General features: G+C 38.8%; 1 protein-coding gene across 1 annotated transcript in view; it reads right to left on the bottom strand.

The window, feature by feature from the left end:
* The window catches only part of ADAMTS20 (ADAM metallopeptidase with thrombospondin type 1 motif 20), a 218,081-nt gene that overhangs the window by 36,203 nt on the left and 168,803 nt on the right, over positions 1-13,075 (bottom strand). Inside the window, exons 30-31 of the mRNA XM_010382396.2 lie at positions 601-774; positions 355-525 (exon numbers count right to left, since the gene is read on the bottom strand). Of these exons, the coding sequence (XP_010380698.2) occupies positions 355-525; positions 601-774 (345 nt within the window). The remainder of the gene's footprint in view (positions 1-354; positions 526-600; positions 775-13,075) is intronic.

Genomic DNA, 13,075 nt, shown 5'->3' with positions numbered 1-13,075 from the left:
CTTATTAAGCTATATATTTTGAATATATGTAGTTTACGGTTCATCAATTACACCTCAGTAAAGCCATTTCTCAAAAGTGGACAACTGTACAGGGCCAGTTTGCCAAATCGTTCCTGGTGGTTGGTTTCACAGTTGGCACCTACTAACACTTCAGACTTGCACTAGAGTTTAACACATTGTCACTATTACTCTATTTGCACCATCCAACTGTCAGGGCTCTCATTCCTTAGATTGATATGCATACCATTGTCTGCCCTCATATTCAAATTTTATACCCAGTTTCAGCTGTGTCAAATTGTAGATCCAGCTGCTTTATCAAGGAGCAAAAATCTCAACTTCCTTTCTTTACCTTACCTGTGATGAGTCTGCTGTTACCACAAGGTAATTGCAAGGTGGGTTCCTGCAATTCTTGGATGTAAGAAATATGGTTGAAGAATTATAGACTATTTCATTCACTTGTCCAATTTGGTTATCTGTGCACTCCGTTCGTTGATGTGAATCTTTTCTCTCACATGATGTTGAACACTAGAAATGCAATAACCAAATGAATAACACATTCTTATATGCAGTGTCTTTGAAAATTTACTTGTTGATACTCACATTCAGCCTCTCTCTTTCCATCCCCTTGTGCTGCACACAGTCCTGACTCCAACATCGCCTCTGAGAACAAGGTCGGGTGGACTGATCACACATTTCTTCAACCACCGGACCAACACCTTTCAGTCTGCAGTATATATCCCTCTGCTGAACTCCAGAGCCGCAGGTCACAGAGCACTACAAAGGAGTCCCGTTGATTTGAACAATTAGCTAAGAAATACCAAATTATATAAAAATAGCCAATGGAGCCATCACATATTGTTTATTTTAAATATAGCCTGGTATTATAACATGAATTAGATAAAAATACATACAATAAGTGTTTTTACCATTATCTCTGTAAATGTATATTTTCTCTGTTTGCATAAGGTACTTCAGCTTTATAGAAACCCTGACAAGTGAATCAAGTTATAGTAGACAGCATCCCAATCAATGACTCTGTCTTCTGACTTAAATGAGTATAATGTCTACAAAAATTACCACACAATTAATCATGAATTATTCCACAACATTGCTTTTAAATGTCAATTAAATTCTTAGATTATACTCATTATCTCTCTCAAAGAGACAATAATTTCTAAGATTGTGATATATTCATCTTTTTATCTACAGTACCTACTATAGTTTTTACCTATTATGGAATCCAAATACTTGCTATTATTTTTTATACTTTAAGTTCTGGGATACATGTGCAGAACATGCAGGTTTGTTACATAGGTATACATGTGTGGTGGTAGTTTGCTGCACCCATCAACCCATCATCTTCATTAGGTATTTCTCTTAATGCTATCCCTCCCCTTGCCCCCAAACCCCTCAACAAGCCCTAGTGTGTGATATTCCCCTCCATGTGTCCATGTGTTCTCATTGTTCAACTCCCACTTATGAGTGAGAACATGCGGTGTTTGGTTTTCTGTTCCTGTGTTAGTTTCCTGAGAATGATGGTTTTCAGCTTCATCCATGTCCCTGCAAAGGACATGAACTCATGTTTTTTATGGCTGCATAGTATGCCATGGTGTATATGTGCCACATTTTCTTTATCCAGTCTATCATTGATGGGCATTTGGGTTGGTTTCAAGTCTTTGCTATTGTGAATAGTGCTGCAATAAACATACATGTGCATGTCTTTATAAAAGAATGATTTATAATCCTTTGGGTATATACCCAGTAATGGGACTGCTGGGTCAAATGGTATTACTAGTTCTAGATCTTCGAGGAATTGCCACACTGTCTTCCACAATGGTTGAACTAATTTTCACCCCCACCAACAGTGTAAAAGCATTCCTATTTCTCCACATCCTCTCCAGCGTCTGTTGTTTCCTGACTTTTTCATGATCACCATTCTAACTGGCATGAGAGGTATTCATTGTGGTTTTGATTTACATTTCTCTAATGACCAGTGATGATAAGCTTTTTTTCATATGTTTGTTAGCCACATAAATGTCTTCTTTCGAAAAGTGTCTATACATATTATTCACCCACTTTTTGATGGGGTAGTTTGTTTTTTTCTTGCAAATTTGTTTCTTTGTAGATTCTGGATATTAGCCCCTTGTCACACAGATTGCAAAAATGTTCACCCATTCTGTAGGTTGTATGTTAATTCTCATGATAGTTTTTTTGCAGAAGCTCTTTAGTTTAATTAGATCCCATTTGTCAATTTTGGCTTTTGTTTCTATTGCTTTTAGTGTTTTAGTTATAAAGTCTTTGCCCATGCCTGTGTCCTGAATATACGGTATTGCCTAGGTTTTCTTCTAGGGTTTTTATGGTTTTAGGTCATATGTTTAAGTCTTTAATTCAAATTTTTGTTTAATGTGTAAGGAGCGGGTCCAGTTTCAGTTTTCTGCATATGGCTATCCAGGTTTCCCGACACCATTTATTAAGTATGGAATCCTTTCCCCATTGCTTGTTTTTGTCAGGTTGTCAAAGATCACATGGTTGTAGATGTGTGGTGTTATTTCTGAGGCCTCTATTCTGTTCCATTGGTCTATGTATCTGTTTTGGTACAAGTACCATGCTGTTTTGATTACTGTAGCCTTGTGGTATAGTTTAAAGTCAGGTAGCGTGATGCCTCCAGTTTTGTTCTTTTGCTTAGTATTGTCTTGGGTATACGGGCTCTTTTTTGGTTATATATAAAATTTAAAGGAGTTTTTACTAATTGTATGAAGAAAGTCAATGGTAGTTTGATGGGATTAGCACTGAATCTATAAATTACTTTGGGCAGAATGGCCATTTTCACAATAATGATTCTTTCTATGTTTTCCTATTTTTGTGTGTCCTCTCTTATTTCCTTGAGCAGTGGTTTGTAGCTGCCCTTGAAGAGATCTGTCACATCCCTTGTAAGTTGTATTCCTAGGTATTTTGTTCTCTTTGTAGCAATTGTGATTGTGAGTTCAATCATGATTTGGTTCTCTGTTTGCCTAATATTGTTGTATAGGAATGCTTGTGACTTTTGCACATTGATTTTGTATCCTGAGATTTTGCTGAAGTTGCTTATGAGCTTAAGGAGTTTCTGGGCTGAGACGATGGGGTTTTCTAAATTTACAATCATGTTATCTGCAAACAGAGACAATTAGACCTCCTCTCTTCCTATTTGAATACCTTTGTTTTTTTCTCTTGCCTATGCCCTGGCCACAACTTCCAACACTATGTTAAATAGGAGTGGTGAGAGGGTATCCTTGTCTTGTGCCAGTTTTCAAAGAGAATGCTTCCAGTTTTCGCCCACTCAATATGATATGGGCTGTGCGTTTGTCATAAATATCTCTTATTATTTTGAGATATGTTCCATCAGTACCTAGTTTATTGAGAGTTTTTAGCATGAATGGGTGTTGACTTTTTTTAAAGCATTTTCTGCATCTATTGAGGTAATCATGTGGTTTTTGTCATTGGTTCTGTTCATGTGATGGATTACATTTATTGATTTGTGTATGTTGAACTAGTCTTGCATCCTAGAGATGAAGCCAGCTTGACTGTGGTGCATAAGCTTTTTGATGTGCTGCTGGATTCAGTTGGCCAGTATTTTATTGAGGATTTCTGCATCGATATTCATCAGGAATATTGGCCTGAAATTTTCTTTTTTTGTTGTGTTTCGGCCAGGTTTTGGTATCAGGATGATGCTGGCCTCATAAAATGAGTTTGGGAGGAGTCCCTCTTTTTCTATTGTTTGGAATAGTTTCAGAATGAATGGTACCAGCTCCTCTTTGTACCTCTGGTAGAATTCATCTGTAAATCCATCTGGTCCTGTGCTTTTGGTTGGTAGGCTATTAATTACTGCCTCAATTTCAGAACCTGTTATTGGTCTATTCAGGGGTTTGATTTCTTCCTGGTTTAGTCTTGGGAGGGTGTATGTGTCCAGGAATTTATGCATTTCTTCTAGATTTTCTAGTTTATTTGTATAGAGGTGTTTATAGTATTCTCTGATGGTAGTTAGTATTTCTGTGGGATCAATGATGATATCCCTTTTATCATTTTTTATTGTGTCTATTTGACTTTTCTCTCTTTTCTTGTTTATTAGTCTGGCTAGTGGTCTATTTTGTTAATCTTTTCAAAAACCCAGCTCCTGGCTTATTGATTTTTTTATTATACTTTATATTTTGGGATACATTTGTAGAACATGCAGGTTTGTTACACAGGTATACACATGCCATGGTGTTTTGCTACACCTATCAAACCATAATCTACATTAGGTATTTCTCCTAATGCTTTCACTCCCCTAGCCCCCTGCACCCCAACAGGCCCTGGTGTTTGATGTTCCCCTTCCCGTGTCCATGTGTTCTCATTGTTCAACTCCCACTTATGAGTGAGAACATGCAGTGTTTGGTTTTCTGTTCCTGTGTTAGTTAGCTGAGAATGATGGCTTCCAGCTTCATCCATGTCCCTGCAAAGGACATGAACTCATCCTTTTTTTATAGCTGCATATACTCCATGGTATATATGTGCCACATTTTCTTTGTCCAGTCTATCCTTGATGGGCATTTGGGTTGGTTCAAATTATTTGCTATTGTGAACAGTGCTGCAATAAACGTATATGTGCACATGATTTTTATAGTAGAATGTTTTATAATCCTCTGCATATATACCCAAAATGGGATTGCTGGGTCAAATGGTATTTCTGGTTCTAGATCTGAGGAATCACCACACCGTCTTCCACAATGGTTGAACTAATTTACTCTCCCACCAACAGTGTAAAAGTATTCCTATTTCTCCACATCCTCTCCAGTATCTATTGTTTCCTAACTTTTTAATGATCACCATTCTAACTGGCGTGAGATGGTATCTCATTGTGGTTTTGATTCGCATTTCTCTAATGACCAGTGATGATGAGCTTTTTTTCATATGTTTTTTGGCCCCATAAATGTCTTCTTTTGAAAAGGGTCTGTTCATATACTTCACCCACTTTTTAATGGGGTTGTATTTTTCTTGTAAATTTGTTTAAGTTCTTTGTAGATTCTGGATATTATCTCTTTGTCACATGGATAGATTGCAAAAATTTTCTGTAATTTTGCCGTTCTGTAAATTGCCTGTTCACTCTGCTGATAGTTTCTTTTGCTGTCCAGAAGCTCTTTAGTTTAATTAGATCCCATTTGTCAATTTTGGCTTTTGTTGCCATTGCTTTTGGTGTTTTAGTCATGAAGTCTTTGCCCATGCCTATGTCCTGAATGGTATTTCCTAGGTTTTCTTTTAGAGTTGTTATGGTTTTAGGTCTTATGTTTAAGTCTTTAATCCATCTTGAGTTAATTTGTGTATAAGGTGTAAGGAGGGGGTCCAGTTTCAGTTTTCTGCATATGGCTATCCAGTTTTCCCAACACCATTTATTAAATATGGAATCCTTTCCCCATTGCTTGTTTTTGTCAAAGATCAGAGGGTTGTAGTTTTGTGATGTTATTTCTGAGGCCTCTGTTCTGTTTCATTGGCTATTAATTAGTGCCTCAATTTCGGAATTTGTTATTGGTCTATTCAGGGATTTGACTTCTTCCTGGTTTAGTCTTGCGAGGGTGTATGTGTCCAGGAATTTATCCATGTCTTCAAGATTTTCTAATTTATTTGCACTGAGGTGTTTATATTATTCTTTTATGGTAGTTTGTATTTCTGTGGGATCAGTGGTGATATCTTCTTTTTCATTTTTATTGTGTTTACTTGATTCTTCTCTCTTTTCTTCTTTATTAGTCTGGCTAGTAGTCTATTTTGTTAATCTTTTCAAAAAAACACGTCCTGGATTCATTGATTTTTTGAAGGGCTTTTCATGTCTCTATTTTCTTTGGTTCTGCTCTGATCTTAGTTATTTCTTGTCTTCTGCTAGTTTTCATATATGTTTGCTCTTGCTTCTCTAGTTCTCCTTCGCTTATGAAGCTTAGTTTGGCTGGATATGAAATTCTGGGTTGAAAATTCTTTTCTTTAAGAATGTTGAATATCGGCCCCCACTCTCTTCTGGCTTGTAGGATTTCTGCAGAGAGATTCGCTATTAGTCTGATGGGCTTCCCTTTGTGGGTAACCAGACCATTCTCTCTGGATGTCCCTTAACATTTTTTCCCCCCATTTCAACCTTGGTGAATCTGTCAATCATGTGTCTTGGGTTGCTCTTCTCCAGGACCATCTTTGTGGTGTTCTCTATATTTCCTGAATTTGAATGTTGGCCTGTCTTGCTAGGTTGGGGACGTTCTCCTGAATAATACCCTGAAGAGCGTTTTCCAGCTTGGTTCCATTCTCCCTGTCACTTTCAGGTACACCAATCAAACGTAGGTTTGGTCTTTACACATTTTCCCATATTTGTCAGAGGCTTTGTTCACTCATTTTCATTCTTTTATCTCTAATCTTGTCTTCACACTTTATTTCACTAAGTTGATCTTCAATCTTCTTTCGCTTCATTGATTCAGTTATTGATACTTGTGTATACTTCATGAAGTTCTCATGCTGTGTTTTTAAGCTCCGTCAGGTCATTTACATTCTTCTCTACAATGGTTATTCTAGTTAGCAATTCCTCTAACCTTTTCTCAAGGTTCTTGGCTTCCTTGCACTGTGTTAGAACATGCTCCTTTAGCTCAAAGGAGTTTGTTATTACCCTCCTTCTGAAGCCTACTTCTGTCAAATCACCAAACTCATTCTCTGTCCAGTTTTGCTCCCTTGCTGGTGAGGAGTTGTGATCCTTTGCAGGAGAAGAGGCATTCTGGTTTTTGGAATTTTCAGCCTTTTTGTGCTGGTTTTTCCTCATCTTTGTGGATTTATCTACCTTTGATCTTTGATGTTGGTGACCTTGGATGGGGTTTTGGCATGGACATTCTTTTTGTTGGTGTTCAAGGCATTCCTTTGTTTGTTAATTTTCCTTCCAACAGTCGGAACCCTCTGTTGCAGGTCTGCTGGAATTTGCTGGAGGTCCATGCCAGACCCTGTTTGCCTGGGTATCACCAGCAGAGGCTGCAGAACAGCAAAGATTGCTGCCTTTTCCATCCTCTGGAAGTTTTGTCCCAGAGGGGCACCCATCAGATGCCAGCTGGAGCTCTCCTGTATGAGGAGACTCCTCCTGCTGGGAGGATTCTCCCAGTCAGGAGGCACGGAGGTCAGGGACCCACATGAGGAGGCATTCTGTCCCTTAGCAGAGCTCGAGTGCTGTGCTGGGAGATCCACTGCTCTCTTCAGAGCCAGCAGGCAGGAACATTTAAGTCTGCTGAAGCTGCACCCACAGTTGCCCCTTCCCCCAGATGCTCTGTCTCAGGGAGCTGGGAGTTTTATCTATAAGCTCCTGAATGGGGCTGCTGCCTTTCTTTCAGAGATACTCTGGCCAGAGAGGAGGAATCTAGAGAGGCAACTTGGCTAGAGTTGTGGAGGGCTCCACCCAATTTGAAAAAATGAGTTGTGGTGGGCTCCATCCAATTTGAACTTCCCTGTGGCTTTGTTTACACTGTGAGGGAAAAACTGCATACTCAAGCCTCAGTAATGGCTGATGCCCCTCCCCCCACCAAGCTCCAGCATCCCAGGTTGACATCAGACTGCTGTGCTGGCAGCAAGAATTTCAAGCCAGTGGATCTCAGCTTGCTGGACTCCATGGGGGTGTGATCCGCTGAGCTAGATGATGTGGCTCTCTGGCTTCAGCCCCCTTTCCTTGGGAGTGAATGATTCTGTCTTGCTGGCATTCCAGGTGCCACGTACAAAAAAAAATCTCCTGCAGCTAGCTCGGTGTCTACCCAAACAGCCGCCCAGTTTTATGCTTGAAACCCAGGACCCTGGTGGTATAGGCACCTGAAGGAATCTCCTGCTCTGTGGGTTGCAAAGAGCAGGGGAAAAGCATTGTATCTGGGCCGGATAGCACCATCCCTCAAGGTACAGTCCCTCATGGCTTCCCTTGGCTAGGGGAGGGAGTTCCCTGACCCCTTGTGCTTCCCAAGTGAGGTGACGTCCCTCCTGCCTGCTTCTGTTCACCCTCCATGGGCTGCACCCACTGTCTAACCAGTCCCAGTGAGATGAACTGGGTACCTCAGTTGGAAATGCAGAAATCACCTGCCTTCTGCATTGGTCTCACTGGAAGCTGCTGATAGGAACTGTTCCTATTTGGCCATCTTGGCTAATTCATTGAGTCATGATTATATTTCAATGGATAGGAGTTTTGGAAAGCTGGTTGTGTAAATTGTAAGCATAGACAACCTTGTCTTAACCTCTCCAAGTCTTGTTTTTCTTATGTGTACAATTGTGTGTTATTTGTGAAATGTCACAGAACACTTTCCATACATTTATTCCTGTCAATACCTCTATAAAAGAGGCACTATGGCTGAGGACACTGGGACTCGGAGAAGTTAAAGTCCCTTGCCTGAAGTGCTGCCTATAGTTAGTGATTGTCTTAGTCTGTTCAGGCTGCTATAACAAAATACCATAAACTGAATGTCTCACACACCAGAAATTTCTTTCCCACAGTTTTGGAGGCTGGAATTTCAAGATCAAGGTGCTGGCAGATTCTACATCCAGTGAGAGTCGACTTTCTGGTTCCTACAGGGCACCCTCTCACTGTGTTCTCACATGGAGGAAGGGATGAGCTAGCTTTCTGGGGTGTCCTTTAAAAGGGACTAGAAAAGGCCCCACCTCCTAATACCATCACCTTGGGGTATAGACCTTCATCATATAAATTTTGAGGAAACATAGTCATTCAGATCGTCCCATTCTTTCCCTGCCCCGCTCCTCAAATTCATGTCCTTCTCACATGAAAAATACATTCATTCCATCTCAATAACACCAAAGTCTTAGTTCATTCTAGCATCAATTCAAAGGTCTATAAAGTCCAGACTCTCATCTCAGTATCGACTCAATCAGATATGAGTGAGATTCAAGGTATAATTGATTCATCCTGAGGCAAATATCTCTTCAGCTGTGAACCTGTGAAATCAAGAAAATTATGTGCTTACACAATACAATGGTGGTATAGGCAAGTCATAGGATAGACATTCTCATTCCAAAAAAAGAAAAGTAGAAAAGAAGAAAAGGGTAGTAGGATTTGAGTAGGTCAAAAACCTAGCAGAGCTAACAACAGTAAATCTTAAGTCTTGAGAATAATCTTTGATGTAATGTTCTACCTTCTGGACACACTGGGGCAGGGATCGGGTCCTCAGGGCTCTAGGTGGCATTGCTCCGTGGCTTTGTTGGATTCAGCCCATGCCACAGTTCTCATGGATTGTAGTTTGGTGCCTATGGCCCTTCCAGACTGAAGTTGCATGCCAGTGGCTCTAGTGGTCCGGGGTCACGGGGGCAGCTCTGACACCATGGCTCCACTAGGCATCACCTTAGTGGGGACAATTTTTTCTTTTTTGCCACTTTAGAACAAGGATGAACTTTCCTCCATAGTCCAATAATATGATAACATGTTATGATTTCCATCTGAGACCTCATGGCCTTTACTATCCATATTTCCATGAACATAGCTCTGCCCTTGCAAAGGCCTTCTTCCTAGCTCATGTGCCCAAGTCCGTAGGTAGCTCTATCCTTTGAAATTTAGGTGGAAGCTGCCACACAACCATGACTCATTTACTCTGTTTGTCAGTGGAGATAGTCCCATTGGACACTGCTAAAGTTTATCACCTGTGCACTCCGGACGGCTGGCCATCACAGCCATTGCTATAGTTGGGACCACTGGAGACACACCTGAGGTAGTTGAGATATTTATTATAGTAGCACCTCATTATCAGTACCAATTTTTTTTTATCTTAGTCTATTAGGGCTGCTATAACAAAATACCATAAACTCATGGCTTATAAACAACAGAAATTTATTTCTCACTGTTCCGTAGGCTGGGAATTTCAAGATCAAGGTGCTGGCGGTGTCAGTGTCTGGTGAGGGCCTACTTTCTGATTTATAAAAGGGTGCCTTCTCACTGTGTCCTCACATGGGTGAAGGAACAAGCTAGCTCTCTGGAGTGTCTTTTATAAGAGAACTAATTCCAACAATGAGGGCTCTACCCTCATGAATTAGTCAACTTCCAAAGTCCCTACCTCCTAATACCATCACCTCAAGGGTTAGGATTTCAACACATGCATTTTTTTCAGGTGTGGAGTTGGCAAATATTCAGATCACAGCAGCAGTGAAAAATAGTTGAAGTTCAGTTCTTTTTTACTCCAGACCGAGTTCTTACTGTGTTGCCTCCTGGGGATGAAGAAGGACTTGGCAATCTTTCAACTCTAGGATGTCAGGTGTTCCAAAATTAAATAGTAAAACCATATAATAACAGAGCTTGACTACAAGAGTTGTGATGCCAATGTTAATAAAGTGTAGAGTATGTCTAATGATATTTAATTTGTGAGTTTCATTGTTTATATTCCTTGTCATTCCAGTAGGAATTGCAGGTCATAATGAGTAATATTGTTTGGGGATCCATTAGTATTCCCAACTGTAATATTATAAGGGGGAAAAATCAGGTTATTCACCAAGTTCATTATTTCTGCAGGAGTTCCAGAGTAACTAATTTCCTTTTCACAACAGTAAATATATATCTGCAAAATACAGTTTTACCCTGTATTTTGAAGAAATACAGTGTATTTCTGAAAGAAAGTTAAAAGCCCACAAAAGCTAAGAATTTAGTTTACCCAGTAGAGTAAAATTCCTCTCATAAACTGTGCCAACATTTTTACTGGAAAAGCACTTTAAATGTAGTTTTCTCTCTTGTGAGTATAAGCAGCAACCACTGACTTCAAAGAGGATTTTTGTTGCTTTACTTATGAAGTAAAAGATAAGGCATAACTAAATGTATAAAATCTTATGCGTATCTACAAATTTCATCTGCACTTTGTGTATGGCACAATATTAAATAGACTAAAATGTCTGGATGTAGTTTAACTTAAATGAATCTCTTCTGAAAATGTCTAGCCTATAAAATAAAGCTCCTGAAAATATTTTTCACAGCTAATTTCAGAAATATAAACTATATTTGGAAAACATCCTGCCTCTAAGCCTGAAAAAGAATTCCTGGAAAAAAATAGTTTATAAAACACAGTTCAGCAAGAAGTTCTATTAGGCAAATACAATTTCCTACAACTAGATAAACCACACTTGATTATTGGTCCTTTGATCCTAGCATGAGTTTTTAAAAATCCACTTAGAGAACAGCTAGCTACTATATTTTTGATATGAACTTCTTCTCTAAAAAGAAAAAGAAGGGACTACTAGTTGGAAGAAAAAAGTAACTTGTTTTTCAGTTTTTAGGAATAAAAGTACAATAGCGTAAATCAGTATGGTTTTAGATTTTAACTTAGAAGAATTCATTGCTTAAATTGAATATTCCTTAGCCTGCTGTCATCAATAACCCCAATTGCCAAATTCAACAGAAAGTTTTCAAATCTTTTCTTAGTTAATCTCCCAAACACATTTGGCACCACTGATCACTTTCTGTTGAATCATTCTGGTTTTGTAATTGAAACTCCTTTAGTTCTAGGGGGTCTCCTCTTACCTCTTGAATTGCTCCTTCTTAGGGTCTTTTACTACTTTCTCTGCATATTCTTTAAATGTCAGCATATCCCAGGGTTCCATTTATAACTGGATTCTCTTAAAAAGCTCTTTCTGAGCAATTTTTTCTATACTTGAGTAATTTCTAAATGCTGTCTCCAGCTTTGATCACAATTCTGAGTTCTGCATTTATATTTTCATGCATTTATAAGAACTGTCTCATGTATTTATAAGATTTTTTATATGTTTTCTACTTAGATACGTCAAAGGCACCTAAAATTTAACATTTCCATGACAAAACTCTTTCCCTTTTCCCAAAGCCATTTCCTTCTATGGTTGCAAATATAGGGAAAACACTATCATCCACTCTTAAGTGGCTTACTAGAATGGCTTCCCAAGGTACATTATAACTCCCATTATTTTAACTTTTTTTTTTTTTTGAGACAGAAAAAAACTTTTTTTTTTTTTTTTTTTTTTTTTTTTTGAGACAGCTTTGTTGCCCAGGCTGGAGTGTAGTGGCGCGATCTCGGCTCACTGCAAGCTCCACCTCCCGGGTTCACGCCATTCTCCTGCCTTAGCCTCCCGAGTAGCTGGGACTACAGGTGCCCACCACCACGCTCAGCTAATTTTTGTATTTTTAGTAGAGACGGGGTTTCACCGTGTTAGCCAGGATGGTCTCGATCTCCTGACCTCATGATCTGCCCGCCTCAGCCTCCCAAAGTGCTGGGATTACAGGCGTGAGCCATGCGCCCGTCCTTTACAGTTTTATAGAACTAATATTTATAAGCATGTCAAATTTTGTCTTTTAAAAAAATCTGGGTAATGAATGTAAAGGCATTGTGAAGCTATAAGTGCAATTATAACACCAACTAACTGATTGGGACGCACTACTTCATCTATATTGTATAACTCAATCCAGACAGTTCATAAATATCATATTTATGAACAAATGTAGCACTGCATACATTAGTGCTTTAAAGACTTGAGAGTGGAAATGGATTAGGTAAATTTTAGCAAATCCACAGGTACTGTAGCCATTACAGCTATTGTAGAGCAGAGATAAGGAAATATTAGATTGTGCATTGCAAAACGGGTTCAAAGCTGACTCACTCTGCTGTGTAATAAATAATTATTTAAAATGAAAATAGAGAATTCTTCTCTTTGGATGCTTTGTTTATAATTTTTTTATTATGGATAAGGTTTTGATTTCATTAGTCACTTATTTGCAACTATGGTTTATTTCAAGGGAATCAATAATATAGTAGTACCATTAGCATGAGTTGTATAGTATTTTAAGGTTAAAGAGACTCTAGGAATAAGTAATCCTAATTTCTCTTTCATTATGAAATCCTTCTACAACAATAATGAATAAGTGACCATAAAACCTACTCAACTTCATTGTGGGTAGGTTCACTGTATTGTGAAAGCAGCCATGGCATTTTTTAATCTCCAATGTTAGCAAATATTCTCTTATATTGAACTAGAATATTTTTTAAACTTTAATGCACTGTCCAGGATCTGTCTGCCTTTTAAATGTAGAACAAATACATACCTACTTTCATGTGAGAAA

Source organism: Rhinopithecus roxellana, chromosome 10 (assembly GCF_007565055.1).
Source record: "Rhinopithecus roxellana isolate Shanxi Qingling chromosome 10, ASM756505v1, whole genome shotgun sequence".
Taxonomy (NCBI): domain Eukaryota; kingdom Metazoa; phylum Chordata; class Mammalia; order Primates; family Cercopithecidae; genus Rhinopithecus; species Rhinopithecus roxellana.
Note: the sequence above shows the minus strand (reverse complement) of the source record. Positions and strands in the feature narration are given on the sequence as shown.